This window comes from Branchiostoma lanceolatum, chromosome 3, assembly GCF_035083965.1.
Source record: "Branchiostoma lanceolatum isolate klBraLanc5 chromosome 3, klBraLanc5.hap2, whole genome shotgun sequence".
NCBI classification, from domain to species: Eukaryota; Metazoa; Chordata; class Leptocardii; order Amphioxiformes; family Branchiostomatidae; genus Branchiostoma; species Branchiostoma lanceolatum.
Window position 1 is genome coordinate 26,207,868 of NC_089724.1, and position 16,898 is coordinate 26,224,765.

The 16,898-nt window shown below is 40.2% G+C and overlaps 2 protein-coding genes across 2 annotated transcripts in view; one reads left to right on the forward strand and one right to left on the reverse strand.

Moving 5' to 3' along the window:
• On the forward strand, positions 1-11,982 carry LOC136431235 (pancreatic triacylglycerol lipase-like). Its single transcript, XM_066422556.1, has 11 exons — positions 1-197; positions 2,266-2,573; positions 3,484-3,609; positions 4,093-4,195; positions 4,855-4,971; positions 6,580-6,717; positions 7,377-7,476; positions 8,354-8,484; positions 9,380-9,539; positions 9,980-10,065; positions 10,877-11,982. The coding sequence occupies exons 1-11, from the start codon at positions 143-145 to the stop codon at positions 11,044-11,046; spliced, it is 1,494 nt and encodes a 497-aa protein (XP_066278653.1). The 5' UTR covers positions 1-142; the 3' UTR covers positions 11,047-11,982.
• LOC136429475 (rho guanine nucleotide exchange factor 5-like) overlaps positions 11,896-16,898 on the reverse strand; it is a 20,019-nt gene continuing 15,016 nt past the window's right edge. The window contains exons 15-19 of the mRNA XM_066419307.1: positions 15,927-16,054; positions 15,269-15,442; positions 14,691-14,779; positions 13,947-14,057; positions 11,896-13,584 (exon numbers count right to left, since the gene is read on the reverse strand). Of these exons, the coding sequence (XP_066275404.1) occupies positions 13,493-13,584; positions 13,947-14,057; positions 14,691-14,779; positions 15,269-15,442; positions 15,927-16,054 (594 nt within the window). The 3' untranslated portion in view covers positions 11,896-13,492. The remainder of the gene's footprint in view (positions 13,585-13,946; positions 14,058-14,690; positions 14,780-15,268; positions 15,443-15,926; positions 16,055-16,898) is intronic.

Below are 16,898 nucleotides of genomic sequence, written 5' to 3' on the forward strand. Positions count from 1 at the left end.
TTTTTTGCGAGTGGTAAATACCCTCCCCCCTCCTTGGCACCTACAGATGGTACGTTCCATTTACGTCAGCTAGCCCAACTCGCTCAAAATTCAGGATCAGTGATTGTCGCCGTTGACTTGAGGCGTACCTGTGAGAATCAACATGTCGACGGTTCTACCTCTATACCTGCTGGTGTCGCTTCTTACCTTCTATCCAGGTGGGTATCGAGTAATTTCTTATTTTGTCTGTGTGTATGTATTTTCGTCAATATCTACCAGTATTCTACATATTTCATATTTAATCACATGTGAAATACAGGGCTAGAGTTTGAACACACAGCATGCTAGCAGGCCGCCGTGGATTCAGTACTGACGCCTGACCTGGGAAGGGCGATATGAACGGTTGTAGAGGTGCCCACCCACCCACCTACCCATTGATTTTATTCTGTGTGGATGTATGTATAAGGTATATAAGGCCAAAGCCTCGATAGAGAGACGGGAACAGATGCATAGATCCATAGATAGCTATTTTGGCCACGAACGCGTGACAGAAATATGGGCGGGCAATTTGATCTGCTCCGTTTACAAGTATGTTATGGTAACCCGACTATTTAATCATACTGTACTAAGGCTGGATACCAAACTACCAGTATATGTAAACTCCCGCAAGATTTCTCCCGATTGAAGTCAAGAAACGCAGTGAAAACAGGTCCGTATGAATACTGGTAGTTTTCTCCACTCGCTACGACGCACATATCCGTTGAACCTCGAGCTCAGTGTCGGAACGGAACAAGGAAATGAAAACGCGTGTCTCGGGTGAAACATCCTGTGTCCTTCCCTAATGTCAGAAGGATAAAGGAAGTCCGTACTTGTCGACAAGCCCCGTTCTACGCCAGGCTCTATTAGTATTATGACCGTGGGACAGGTACTCTGTGGCCGCCATGGCATATAAATGATCAACCTAAGCCGGGTTATGTTTCCGTCCAAACCAAAGTAATGATACAGCACCGTGCATACAATGGGCACACATACTTGTGTTTGTGTTGTAACACTAACAAAGAACGTGGTTTCTAAAGTCCGCACCTCAAGCTAGTCTCTAACGTTACATACAGGACTAACTTGAGCCTCCCTGAAGGGAAAAAAAATGTCCAAATGATTATATTACGAGAGCCGGCCGTAGATTTGCACGTAGGCATGTCCTACGGAGTTTGGTAGAGACTTCCTGAAGCTTCGCTATGTCACTTTCCGAGAAAGCTAGCCAGGCTGATCAAAGATAGATGTATCGATTCTGACTCACAGACTGTCTATAACGTTCCACCAACGAGGCTAGTGTTGGCAACGCAGCGACCCGTTCGTTGAACCATGCCTCGCCTGAAATGGCCGAATTACAATCATTGAATGACCTGGATTTCACCAATATATCACGTTACATGTTCATGTCTATGGACCGATGTAGGACGATTTATTTTGTGTGTGTGTGCGCGCGTGTGTGTGTGTGTGTGGGGGGGGGGGGGGGGGAATTGGCGATAAACGTCGCCGCCGCCAAGAAGGCATGCAGCAAAGGAGTCTACTCTGATAAGCATCTAGACGACGTAGAAATACTGGTCATAGGAAGTATTTAGATACGGTCTGATAATAGTTAGAAAGCAGAGCTATTCAGAGCATATTGTCAGTTTACACTACGGTATAGGGAATGTTGGGTTGCCCTAGCTACGTATAACTATAAGATGATTATCGATATATACTAGTATATATAACGTTACGTCACAAGTGGGAGATCTTTGCCATCTGCCTTGGGTCGCATTATCTGATACTACATGCTGCTATGTGTTAGGAACTCGGTGTTAGAGTTCCTACATGTTACAGAACTACAGTGTCGAACAAGGCCTGATATGTGATCCAGCAGACCGGATGTGAAAGGGTTAGTTCTCGATACTACCGGTTACAAGTACTGGTTCATTGTATAACTCACTTAGCGGGGTATTCAGCTTCAATCCGGCCTGGGTCAGGCTCCACAGAGCACTGGGCAGTGAGAGTTGTGCTGCAAAGACTAACCAAATTGTGCAATTTACTATGTCTTTATGTCAAAAACATCAAAACGTGCGAGCTAGGCAGAAGTGTAGTTCTTTGTCAAGTTTTTGTCACGTGAATGTAACGTTATCCAGCAAATGTTGATTGGATTATCCCATGTTACACAATATACCTACACCAGGAGTTAATCTTTGTCTCCTGTAGTTTTTTTGTCTCAGTAGTAACATGTAAGACGATATTTTCGTCATTCTTTAGGTGCGGAAGGCCTTGAAGTATGTTACAACGGCCTCGGCTGCTTCTCCAACGCTGCGCCATTCTTTAGTGCACAGCGCCCCCTATCGCTCCTGCCTCAAAGCCCAGCAAATGTGGGTACGACTTTCGGGCTCTTCACCCGAGAAAACCCGACAACACGGGAGAGGAAGACACTGTTGGCCGAAAGGGACGATCTTCTGGAACAGTCCACCTTTAACGGAGGGAGCAAGACAAAATTCATCATACATGGTTTCCAGAACAACGGGCACCGACCGTGGGTTTACAACTTGACAAATGAACTTCTTTTGGAGGTGAGGACAATCAACATTCTAAACCTTAGAAATGGCAGTCACTAAGACAGTTAACGTTATTCAGGCAGTATGAAAGTTGCGTTGAATGTTAGACCTTTATCTGGGAAGACAAATGTTCTACTGAAGCTTTTTAATCACAGTCAAACTTGGTTTCAGCAACCACTCAAAGGACTTAGGAAAAGTAGTTGGTGATGAGGAACGTTTGCTCCAGACAAATTTGTTGTTTTTCCGAAAAAAAATCATTACATTTGCGCGATATACACTATGATGATGATGATGATGATGATGATGATGATGATTTCATTCAGTAAGAAACTCGCGGGTTATGTTGCAACATAATCCGAATTCCGTTCTTAGTACAAATGTGTTTCTACATACAAGCTTGATACAATTCCAATAATCACAATATCATTACTCAAGACATTTCGAAAAACTTTGCACAGTTAAAATCCATACTTTTTAAAATCAAGTTTCTATCATATTTCTAGTTTTTTGGCACCGAGTTATTGCATCACCAGACCACTTGAACTAGCAACAATTTATAAGAAATGTTTATTAAGACACAAAATTTGTCACAGATTTGCATTCACCATTCTAGTAATAGGAAACCGAAAGGATGAAAAATGTAGAGATTTGACGTAACTTTTTTTCTTTTCAAGAAAATGAATTTATGCCTACCTTCTCGGCCGCCGCTGAAACAGAGCAGGGAGAAAATTTCTTGTTTCTCAGAAACTACGGGGGGAAGTCCCTAGCTGAACGCGTGGTTTTTGTCGAACGCTGATTGGCCGTTCCGGCCAAGGGACGCTGTGGTAATTTATTCAACCCCTGCTCTTCAAAGTGGGAAGCCTCATAGGCCAAACAAATTAATATCCGGGCTTTACGTCCGGCCTAAATTCTTATTTCTGATCAGGGTGACTACAACGTGATCGTTGTTGACTGGAAGGACGGAGCTAGCCTGCCCTACACACAGGCGGCCGCCAACACCCGCGTCGTGGCCGCCGAGACTGAGAGACTCATCCGGTACCTCAACAACCGGGTAAGCACATGGAATACCAGAACTACATAAAACATATTCTATTCTGTCATTCTTATTCTATTCTCTTCTCTTCTCTTCTACTCTACTCTACTCTACTCTACCCTACTCTACTCTACTCTACTCTACTCTACTCTACTCTACTCTACTCTACTCTACTCTACGCTACTCTACTCTACTCTACTCTACTCCACTCCACTCCACTCCACTCCACTCCACTCCACTCCACTCCACTCCACCCTACCTATTCTATTCTATTCTATTCTATTTTATTCTTTTCAACTCAGAAAATGTATTCTAGAAAATCATTATAGTGTCAAAGTTTGTAAAAAAATATCAGCGAATGATTCTAAATTCATTAATACTATATAATATGTAGTGTAGTCACTTTGTACGTACGGACTGCCTTTTTGCGTCTAGCCATTAGCTCAAAGATTAGCGAAAAACAACAACGCAAAATTGTCACTTTGTGTCTATGATGTGCAGACTCGAGCGGACTGGACTGAGATGCACATTATCGGGCACAGTCTGGGCGCGCACACCGCGGGATACGTGGGACATGGACTGGGCAGTCTGGGAAGGATCACAGGTAACTTCATGTCATACATGTGTATACTACATGACAAAGTCTTACACACTATTTTAGGTCCTTTTAAAAAAGACAACACAAAGAAATTTACCGGGACTGACTGATTTGTTTATTTCTTGGCTCCTGAGTTGGTTGATTGATCGAAGTCACATAAAGACGTAATTACTTAGTTTGAATCGTGTAAGGACGTAACGATGTATCAAAATTAGTTCAACTTGTACACCTGCAAGCTATAATTTCTCGGTGCAACTTTTTGCATGCCAAGGGGGTCGCAGAACACAGTATTTCCCAATAGTAGTTCGGGTATAAAGTAGTGCGTCACATTGCTTGAAAAGGCCATAGTTTTTCTTCTGTGCACGTTAGCGAGGCTGAAACTGCGGTGAATGGTTGAGGTATACGTCAGGTTTGAGTGTAAATGAGTTGGATTACGATGTTTTTTCGGTCGGCTTGGATTCGCGCCTGAATATTGATACCGCCCGACTACTGTGCGTTGGCTGCAGTATGATGACCTCCGCTGGGGTTCATATCAAAGTGGCTTTTAAAAGAGAACGAGCCGGCAAATTTAAGCTCATTTTCATATATTTTGTAGCTTGAACCTTGAAGTGGTGAAATACTGTGGTCTGCGACCTTGACACCCTTATTCACAAAATTCCCACCAGGTCTGGATCCCGCGGAGCCGCTGTTTGAGCACACGGACCCGCTAGTGAGGATCGACCCAGCCGACGCAGCTTTCGTGGACATCATCCACACTGACGGCTCCAGTATTCTCACCCTAGGTGGGTCTGACATTAAAGGCAACCAAAGCAATATTTGGGCCCAAATTTTTTATGGTGGTGATATTTATTAACATTGTTTATCACATTTGCGTAATGACTTGATCTCGTGAGCCTACAAAAAAGGTCTGACATTAAAGGCAACCAAAGCAATATTTGGGCCCAAATTTTTTATGGTGGTGACATTTATCAACATTGTTTGTCACATTTGCGTAATAATTTAATTTCACGAGCCTACAAAAAAGGTCTGACATTAAAGGCAACCAAAGCAATATTTGGGCCCAAATTTTTTATGGTGGTAACATTTACTAACATTGTTTATCACATTTGCGTAATGACTTGATTTCGTGAGCCTACAAAAAAGGTCTGACATTAAAGGCAACCAAAGCAATATTTGGGCCCAAATTTTTTATGGTGGTGACATTCATTTACATTGTTTATCTCATTTGCGTAATGACTTGATTTCGCGAGCCTACAAAAAAGGTCTGACATTAAAGGCAACCAAAGCCATATTTGGGCCCAATTTTTTTATGGTGGTAACATTTACTAACATTGTTTATCACATTTGCGTAATAACTTAATTTCGTGAGCCTACAAACAAGGTCTGACATTAAAGGCAACCAAAGCAATATTTGGGCCCAAATTTTTTATGGTGGTGATATTTATTAACATTGTTTATCACATTTGCGTAATGACTTGATTTCGTGAGCCTACAAAAAAGGTCTGACATTAAAGGCAACCAAAGCAATATTTGGGCCCAAATTTTTTATGGTGGTGACATTTATCAACATGGTTTGTCACATTTGCGTAATAACTTAATTTCGTGAGCCTACAAAAAGGTCTGACATTAAAGGCAACCAAAGCAATATTTGGGCCCAAATTTTCTATGGTGGTGACATTTACTAACATTGTTTATCACATTTGCGTTATAACTTAATTTCGCGTGCCTACAAAAAGGTCTAACACTAAAGGCAACCAAAGCCATATTTGGGCCCAAATTTTTTATGGTAATGACATTTATCAACATTGTTTATCACATTTGCGTAATAACTTAATTTCGTGAGCCTACAAAAAAGGTTTGAAATTAAAGGCAACCAAAGCAATATTTGGGCCCAAATTTTTTATGGTAATGACATTTCGCGAGCCTACAAAACCTCCGGACACAATTTTCAGTCATGAGTTCTCACATCACAACAACGTAGTAGTTTTGCATCATGGACGTTATTATACATTGTGATAGTGTTGTTTGAACTAATCATGTATAGAAATGGCTAAATAGATTGACGTTCAAAATCCGGTTTTCGGGCCCTAATATTGGTTGGGTTTCCTTTAAAAGTGGTAAAAATAGCTTCAGACCTTACATAACTTTATACATAACATCTTACTTGAAAGGATGTCATTAATTCATTATGTTTTGTTGATCAAAAACTGTCTGCTTGTCAAAACTCAAAACTGTTTATTTGAAATTAAGTCATGAAGCATCACTTTATTTTTAAGTATACGTATCATACTAACGCCGATATCAATATCATGTCGCATGAAGATGTAGAATTCCCCCGACAATAAAGATTAGTGTTGAGTTGACGATTCCGTGCCTTTCTTTCCCGGCAGGCCTTGGGCTTGACCAGCCGGTGGGTGATGTCGACTTTTACCCAGAAGGCGGTGCGCGGCAGCCCGGATGTGGCGCGGAGAGCATCATCTCTAAGATCGGAGTGATCGCGGAGGGGCTCGTGACAGACGGGTTTCAGGGTGAGAGACTGTGATGTGCTCTTGTAATCTTTTAGACGCCAATCTACAATCTCATTACATTGACAGAGTAATTTGATTAGCGCATCGTAAGAGCTGTATAATTCATTCCTTCGTTTGGAGATTTGAGTCGAAAGGTGATAACGTTGCCTGTGGTGGTTATCATTGATGTTATAATAAATTCTAGCTTTGTTTCGATAGCTCAGACACATGAAGCGTTATATGTACACGTGGATATAGATAAAGTCCCACACACAGAGTTATAAGAAAATCTTTTTTTACACAACAAAAGTACAGCGACTTTCGTAAGGTCTATAACATCTGTACATATAAAAAGTCAAGTTGATACAAATGAATTAACGTATACATCAATCTATATGAATAGATCTATGTGAATCAATATGTTGAGTCCAACGTATCATTTATACAATTGGTTCTAAGGTCTAGACTTTCTTTGATATATTTACCTATTTTACAGAGTAAGGGTTATCTCCCCCTAGAATGTACATGTAGTTGAATTTTTCTATCGTATGGGATGTATAAATGTATGTTGTAAGGTTTGCATTAGTCTGTAGACACATACAGAACACAGTGGTCGTAATTAAACCATACATGCCCTTTAAGAAGTTCACATTTCCTTACCTTGTTTCCCCCTGATGTAGCGGCTAAGAACGCCTTCAGCTGCAGCCACACCAGAGCCATAGAACTGTTTACCGAGTCCATCAACTCTCCGTGCCAGTTCACGGCGTACCCCTGCTCTAGGTGAGGATGGCACCGCCCTTTTTTCTCACTACACATTTGTGATGGTTTGTAAAAAGCAAAAAGCTGGTATTCTCTTTCTGTTCAAGATAATCAACTTAGCATGCGTGCAAGTATTAATCGTAGCAAGGTCGCGTCCCTTGCCACTCATACGATCATTGTGTAGATTAAAACAAGTTTGTTACTTATGCTTTGTATCGCGGAGAGAATCATTGAATAACGTAGTTATAAATCAATTGAATGAATGGTTATTGAAGGAAGACCGTTCGTGTGCAGAACGTTCATTACATGTACAGTTTAGGATTCTTCTCGTTTTATTGTAACGTTAATAATGAAAATGTGATATTTTCGAAGGTTTGTCCAAGTGGATAAGAAATCATGAACTCGTCCATATTACTCACTATAGGTCTATGGACAGATACACATCTCATATGCGCTTGTACAAACCTTTCTTGACAAAAGATACCTGTTTAAGTTTTGCACAATGAACGCAGTGGAAAATGACATACAGTTTATTTGCCAATGTCCTCTATATGACGCCGAAAGAAGCGAATTATATAAAACAGCTTCCGTCAATTCCCCTAGCTTTCACAATTTGACTAACTTACAAAAATCAATCTTACTACTAAAATCAACCAACCCACTTACGATACAAAACGTGGGTCTCTTCATTTTCCATTGCCTTCAAAAAAGAAGTAGTCAAACCCAACCATAGTCAACCTTAGTTAACATAGAACTTTCACAGTAGACTAGAAAACTATGTCGATTCCCATGTATATCCATGTACTTGTTTGTCTGCAATTAGCCTTCGGGCATGAACTTGCAATAAAGTATGTTATTTTGTTAATCGTACCATACAAATGTCCGCATGTTCGCACAGCTGGGACGACTACGAGGCGGGAGACTGCAGCGACTGTGACGGCAGTTGTTCCGTCATGGGGTTCCACGCGGACAAACATGGCGGCGCGGGATTGCTTTACCTCAACACCGACGACAAGGACCCCTTCTGCCGTAAACACCTTTCCGTCGATTTGTAATAACTTTGATTAAGCATAGGACATAGGAGATTCGTTTTTTCACAGTCAGTAATTCTCACCTGCTAACGTTTCGGTGTCCAGTCTCTGAAGAAGGTGTCTGACAGACATCGAAACGTTAGCAGGTGAGAATTACTGGTCGTGAAAAAAAAAGAATCTCCTATATCCTATATTCTACCAACCTGATGAAATTACTTTCGGAAGTTTGATTAAGCATGCTTCTACCAGCCCTCTCACTCCTCATGCCCCTAGAAAGGAGGTCCAATCAGCCACTGACAACACGATTTTTCAACACTAGCCTGGACTAAGTCGTCACCAAGGTGCTAGATAAAGTTCTTACCAGGAAACGATAGAATCCTGTTACGACATTGTTGCTCTCAGTGTTGATGACAATTTTCAAAAATGAATATTGCAACTGTGAATAGTTTCATCAGGTTGGTAAGTCACTGAATAAAAAGACTCTTTTTACACAACCAAGTGATTTATTCCACCGACGTTTCGGTGACCATCTGTCACCTTCTTCAGGTAACCTGTGCTGTATTACTATGTGAACCAGTCAGAATTACCTTGAAGAAGGTGACAGATGGTCACCGAAACGTCGGTGGAATAAATCTCTTGGTTGTGTAAAAACTTACTTTACTTAGATCGAGCTCCCGCTCGAACCAATCCTGAGAGCTTCCTCCATAGCACTGGTGTAAAAAGAGTATTTTTATTCAATGAATATTGTAAGTTCGAAAATGTGTAAAAGTACATAGTTTTATCTGCAAACCACCGGTAACATGCAAACATAATTAGTAGTGAAGCAAAATACTTCGATGTAACACTCACATGAAATTTTGTCTAGTCTGAAGATCTCTCTTTTTTTATCACAGTGACAGACGTGGCCCTGAAGAACCGGAGCCGGTACTGTGTGCAGTCTCTCACACGGCAGAATCAGACGGTGATAGAAGGCTGCGTCAGCGCGATGGATACAGTCTACGTCAACTACACCAACAACATGAAGGACAACGTCGCAGAGGAGATCTTCTGCAAGTCAGTAACAGGACACCTTAAAACTATTTTTAACTGCAATAGAATATCTTGCACTTGATCTTAAAATTTTATCTCATGATATTTTCTTCTGTGTCTCCATAAATTGTCACCGTTGCAATTGTTGTGCAAAATTATTCAAATCATTCATTCATTCTCTCAAAAATCCACGCTCACTGGCCTGGTATCACCATGTTTTCAATAAATATCGATGTATTTTAGTGATGAACCTAAGATGCAGTCATTCTCAAAAATTCAATACCTGAATAACCATTTAAAAATGTTGACTATTGTGGATTAGACTGTAATTTGATATGTACAACCTACCTTAAGCAATAGGCCTCCTTTGTTTCAATAACAAAACTTACGGACTTTTAGCTTGATCGAAAAGACCCAATTGATGCAACAACTAAATTTGGTTGTTTTCTACTTCCCCTGTACAGTGAGTACGAGCAGTTCCTGAAATGCGTCACGGCAGTTCTGGACACAGTCCAGCCTTGTAAAGACACATCCGTGAAAACCGTCATTGGTAAGTTACATACACATATCTGTTCTTTTATCTCTACACTAACTGAAAAGGAGATGTTGAATTTATCTTATAATAGATAGTTTTATTTTGTATTTGTCAGCTGTAACGTTATCTGTTTTTCCTGATGTTCTGTACTTAGCCCAGTGTGACAAAAATGTGCAACAATGGTCTTCATTCATTCATTATTTGTTTCGCATGGCCTTGAGGCGTAACTCCCCAGTTTTTGTACAGTAGGCACAAGTTGCATAAGGTAGGGCTGTAAGGTTTAATTCACTCACATAGAGATGGAGTCCCTACTCTTATCGATAAGTGCAATTGGTCCTTCAACGTGCTCGAGGTGTGGATCTCCTCAAACACGGCCATTTTATTCTACGTCGAGCGTTTCCCAAGCTAAGCCATTATCATTAATCTACTTTACAATTGAAATATGTACTGTCAATTTCTATTCTCATAGTGATGGAAGTGATTAGCTACTGTAAACGAAAATAAGTATCAAACAGTATCAAGTATAGTATATATGAGATTTTTCTTTATTGTTTTTTTACCTGTATATACTCGAAATGCCTAAGTCAAGAATTCTGTCCCTACAATTGTTTCAAAGACTTGAAAATGTCGTAAATAAGTATAGTTGATTGTAAATATCAGTATAAAGTTAAAAAAACTGCAAATGTGTCAATCAATTGTATTCCCAGTTCGATTCCCGCGCAATGCGAAACTGTGATATTTTCAATGAAATAAAACCAATCACTTATACATTTTAGTGGTGATTTTATGACGCTGATGGTGAGATGTTACCGCTGTTCTCTTTTAGGTTCGGCCTACACAAACTACTCTCTCACGGCGAACTATGAATGTGACGATCGGCACAAGGGGTACCGGGGTGGCCAACCCTCCTCCCTGGGACAGACGTGGCTCAGTCTGTGGGTGAACATGGCTGCTGTTGTACTATGCTTCTTCTTAGTCATGAGGCAGGGGCATTAGTAGACGGCACGTTGTGGCAGTCAGATGAGTCTGTTGCATACAATGTACAGTGTTTGTTTGTTGGATATTGGAGCTTTCCTTTACACAGCCAGTAATATATCTCACCTGCTTATCTTACCTTTCGATGTCTATTAGACACCTTCCTCATACGCCAAAAATAGTTACTAAAGCAACTGGATAAAATTTTGAAACGGTCAGACATTTCTAACTGGAGAAAAACTCCGATATCCTGTGATCTACCAACCTGATGAAATTATTCTCGGAATTGTTTGTATGTGCTGATGTACTAGGTCTAAGAACAATTAGCGAACCTAACATTTGTTTTAGAAACTGAAAATGCTGCTCAAACGTTTTATATAATTTATTTGCCATGTCGGTATTTTTCCATACAACATAACCATTCGCACTAAAATGGCTAATTTCATTTTCGGTTTAGCGTCTTGCATGAGAACAATAAAGTAGTTGCGCCAGATGATATTAGAGATTTTGTGTACAAAGAACAAAGTTATATGGTATCAGTGCCTTATTTGTACATTTGTGTTTCCGGTGCCAATTTAAATTTGAAATATTAATGTGTGATAGTTTTGAGTGATTATGCAAAGTGTTGGCCTTAAAGGGGACCATACTTTATACCATTTTATACTTATTCACTGGAAATGTGAAATATGTTTTCAGATCACAGCTGTCTTAACGCTTTTATATTATACAGTTTTAAAGCAATTAATGTTGAAGGAAAAGAAACCTTTGTTGCTAGGCTACACGTTGAAAAAATTGATCTGGACGATGACTGATGTTGCTGTTTGTACAAATGTTTGCCATAGATTGTGATGTAAAAATGAGAATGTAAGGAAAGGTATATACTTTTAATCCAGAAAAATATGGTTACAAAATGTCACCCATTTTTCACCAAGCTGAATAATACACAATATTAATGTCTTCTCGTGCTCGTATGTGTTCTTGTTTAAGCTCCCCTCTCACTGGACCCGCGGCACGCTGGCGGCGTCGCTCCGTCCTAAACTGGATTTGTGTTACCCTTAACTTTATAATGGGAATATCATTCAAAACGTACAGGTATGACCAAAAAGACACCAAAGCACAAAAAGCTTAAAAGATTGTCGATGAAATGTCGAGGTTTTTTTTTTTCAATTCGATCGGCCACAGCGACGCTGCCAGCGTGCCGCGGTTCCAGTTAGAGGGGGGAGGGGGGCTTTACATCTCGTTTCCACCAGAGGTTGCGACCGCCGAGTGATTAGAATTTGAAAGATCGCACAACGAACACCATAGATGAAGAATAATCATTTACGTTTGAGTGTTTTTGTTGTCTTTTAAATCATACTTTTACATCTTGCCTCATGTTCTAATTATGAAATCAAGGGTTACACAATTCAATTTTGGTCGCTTTAGGGTCACTCGGGGATATGTCTTGTGGAAATGGGCCCAATGGGAATCTAATGTGTTTCAGTTGCCATATTCCACAGAAACATTCCATTATTCGTAAGAAATGTTCAAACGGTATTTAGATGAACACCATTTCTAACAAGTAATAGATAAGGCCGGGTTGATTTGATTATAGGGGACATCCGTGCGCGCATCAATTTTCGTCCGTTTCCAAAGAAAAAAGTTTATTGCTATGCTGTTAATCGTAAAAAGCAGCTGCAAAATGAGAAAATACATATCATAAAATGATCCAGAAAACAGCTATTGATGTCGTAGAATGCCAAAGTCAATTCCAAAGTCAAAGAAGTTTTTAAAAAACAAAGAAGAGTCTATATTTCGGTGTAGAATTCTCTGTGTGTTTAGTTTTGTTCATCCTTCCTGACCACGTAGATTTCATAATAAAGGCAACTTTTTTATTCGCACGCTCGCATCAGTTTTAGAGTCCCCATAAGATGTCATCCATAAAATCAAAGCAACATGACCTGATGTCGTTATACTTGTAATACATATGGATAGTACGTAGTTCACAGACATGAGAACATCGTCGTGCATTGGGGCGTCCATTTCTAGAACCACCCCCTAAACATCCCAACAACCATTGGAAGGGAATCAGTTTCTCTAAGATCCTTGATAGTATCCACGTGTGTGAAAATTAACAAACATGCAATATTAGAATATCATAAATTGTAATTAAGTGATTATACTTGGTCATACTTCGTCCCAGTGTCATAACCATACCATCATAGTATAGGCATATCATACGCATACGTAATACATTACTTATAAAGCATGCAATACAGTTCAATGTCTTATATATTGATACGAACCATTGGCAGACTACCTTCTCCCTAAACGCATAATTGTTGAAAATAAAATATCACCTTTAGGTTTGAAATTAAATTGGGTATACTATAAATATCATGAAATGATACCCAACGTGCTAACTGCGGCTGCATAGATCACTATCCATTGCATAGTGAGTTTTTGAGCCTAACGTTACTTATTTCGTTTAGGGTGTTCCTCGCACGCAGGGCTGTAGAACTCGCTCAGGCAGAATCCCCGCCCTTCCGTCACGAACTCTGGACACATAGAGCCATACTCCTGCAAAGGACACAGAGACACAGGGCGTTAATACACGGTACACACACACACATAATGTGAACTTCGGAGAGCCATTGACACAGGACGCTAGTACATGGCACCAACATAGACGTGAGGGACTCCAAAATGTTGGATATGGATTTTTGAAACTTATAGCCACACTTTGGCAATACGATTGACGTATACAAGGAAACTATATGGTTCATACATGAAAACCGGTGAACCGGTGAAAATAACGGGGTTCTTTTCATACATTGCAAACTATCCGCATTTCCTCATCGGACGTGTACTTTACATGGTTGAAATTATCAGAACCAAAATTGTCGACTCAAATGTAGAAGGTATGTGGCCCATGTACTTACCGGAACCATCAGTTGTTCCTTCAACTTTCACGACGTCATCCTTAAGAAAGGACATATTTTCATCCGGTAGCTGATTGTCGCACTCGTGTTGAACGATAGCAAACTTGTCGCCTGAGGCAAAAGAATTATAGTAGAAAAATCGAATAATTTTGTTATTCTAGTAGGGTTGGAATAGCAACTGTTCATTACACGTGTGTTTATTTGAATTTGTAATGACCAGCTCTGCACAAATGCAGTTCAATGCAAATTCTTTGAACGTCCATGTCATCGACATCATACTGATTTTTACCTTCGCTGAGAAAGTCTTTTTGATAGGCTAAGTGTTTGTTTGTATGTATTGTTGTTTGTGATTGAGCAGAATAAATCAAGAAGCTAAGGAAGGACTGATAGTCATAAAATTTGGTATGCGGTTAGGTCTTTGTCTATGAAAAAACTAATTAGAATTTAGACCAATAGCGGCTTTTTTTCCCTAGCTATTGCAGCATATGTTCCATTTCTATTCTATCTCGTGTTTGGACAAGATATGGTCGTTATTGCTGAGTTGTAGATATCTCTTGTGCTCAGGTAGCAATTAAGTGACACAAGTTTAGACCTTTTAGCAAATTCCTTTAGAACTGCAGGGGCGTTCTAGCTGCAAACATCGAAAGAGGGTAAGTTGACTTTGAGACATTTTCCCAGATTCAGTCTGTTACCTCTCAGCAAAAGAAATAATTTGGACAAGATAAGTGTTGATCTAACCCTCACCATGAACGCCCGGTAACTTTCCCTGGCCTTCTCCATCCAGCTGTTCGACAGGGACGTCCATCAGTAACTCAAGCAGCTTATTGTCCTCCCTGATATAAGAAAGGTTGAAATAGTCAAATTAGATATCATAACAATCTGGTTAAAAAATTCTGCGGGCATGTTTTACTTAAGTAAAACTACAGATCACAGAGGGGTGTCCCTGTGGTGTAGTGGTCCGCGCTTCGAATTCTGTCTCTCACCACATCTGGTTCAACTTACTTGGACCAGAAGGACTGGGGTTCAAGCCCCAGGTAGGACACCTCTGGACAAGAGGCGCATTGAGTCATACCAAAGACTTTACAAAAATGGTACATACTTCTGAAACAGTATGGAAGTTAAACACACTTCACTGCCAGTGGACTAGCCCCCTGCTACAGTGATTGCACCACAGTGTGGCCCAGGGCTATGAAACGGAGATGGGCACCGCCCTATACATCAATAATGGTGTGGGAGGATTTTAACTTTAACTAACAGAGCACAGAAGTAGTAAGATGGTACTAGGCACGAGTAATCTTGATCTTAAATATCTATTTTCTTACTTGGAGTCCGGGTACAGCACGCGCTCGACAGTTTTACCCTCGTGGTTGGCGCGGAAGGTTACTTGGTACAACTGCTTGCCCTTCTCGAAGGCGCGACACACGGCAGCCCCTACCGGCTGTACCTCCACGAGCCCCCTTGCGGCGTAGTCTAAAACTTCAAGCTTCCTCTGCTCTCTGAAATTGATAAATGTTATGTTATAAAACATTAATCGTAGACACTTGCAAGAAAGTCTCAAAATATCACTTTGGCTGCTTGGTTTCATTACATCACGACTCGCTTTTATAATACGATAACTTAATTGTACAACAACTGCATAAGATACAAAGTATGTCAACGTCAAAATTAACAATTTCAGGTTAATAAACTACAATTCAAGACACTTTGTAGTATATACAAGTAGCTTATAGTTATGGCATTTCAAGCAGGCAAGTATGGTTGATGATGTATCGAGAGTATACTCGGCAGTTTTGTACTATGTATATGTACTGATATATATCGATAGAGTTATTAAGACTAAAATGGTGTAAGTTAATCTTATATTCCATCTGACCCCTAATTCACTCATGACCTCAATGAAAAGCGGCCTGCAAGCCGATTTGAGCTTCTCATGAATAAACAAAGGTTCAAACTGTAAGGAAGTAGGAAGAAAATACTTACTTTTGTGCCAGCAAAACTAGATCGTTGCACACGATGAGCTGCACTGATGATTTGTTTTTTCCCTCCTTCACTTCTGTGACGTTCCCGGTTTTCTCCAGCCATCTTTCTGGGGACGCGACCTCAGCTCCCTTGGATGGAAACGTCAACAGTGAAGGGTTGTATTTTTCCAGGAATACAACACAAAAAAGTTTCATGTTTGCACCTAACGTAATCATGTACATGTATCCCCCCTCGGGTTCACTTACGAAAGATGCCGGACAAATGTTAATGTTACAACGTTCCTTACATTTCGCTATCTACTGGTATTTCATTACATAATGTTACATTATGTTTTAGTTCGTTCCATTTCGTTCCATTTCGTTCCATTTCGGACTTTTTGGGGACCCCAAGAGACACTGGCTATATCCAGAAACTTTTCAGATCTAGGGCTTCCGTACCACCAATCGTACAGGCGATTCAACAATGAGATATAGGTCATGTCCAGTAACGGGCTTATGAATGAATGAATTTTATTGCTCGACAATTGTACATGGCACAATGTATGGCAACAATAACAAGGCAATCAATACAATACTAAGCTAGTCTATTCTATACTGAGAGCTATGATTACAAGAATATGGACATAAATGGCGCACTGATATATCAAATGTTTCTATCTGTTACAATACATTCTCTCTTTTGTAAAGCGCTACATATGTATTGGCCTAAATACTTAGATATGGTGTCGGGGCATGACATGAGTAGATTAAAAATGTCTGTGTTTGCCTTTGGCAAGGGTTTGCTGGATTTACATGTGATCGTATCCATCAACTTTTGTCTATCTACAGTATATGATGGGCATTTCATTAGGAAATGATATTCGTCTTCAACGCTATTTTGACATGAAGGACATCGTCTCTGGTTGGCTGGTATATTATGATATCGGCCTTTTTCTATTATGTGTGTATACAAATCAGCCATACGGCAGAATTT

What these genes read in the sequence shown, in the direction of transcription:
- LOC136431235 (XM_066422556.1), top strand. Translation starts at nt 143, where the DNA reads ATGTCGACGGTTCTACCTCTATACCTGCTGGTGTCGCTTCTTACCTTC. An exon ending in GCTTCTTACCTTCTATCCAG is followed by an intron (nt 198 to 2,265) that starts GTGGGTATCGAG and finishes GTCATTCTTTAG; the next exon opens with GTGCGGAAGGCCTTGAAGTA. An exon ending in ATCCGTGAAAACCGTCATTG is followed by an intron (nt 10,066 to 10,876) that starts GTAAGTTACATA and finishes GTTCTCTTTTAG; the next exon opens with GTTCGGCCTACACAAACTAC.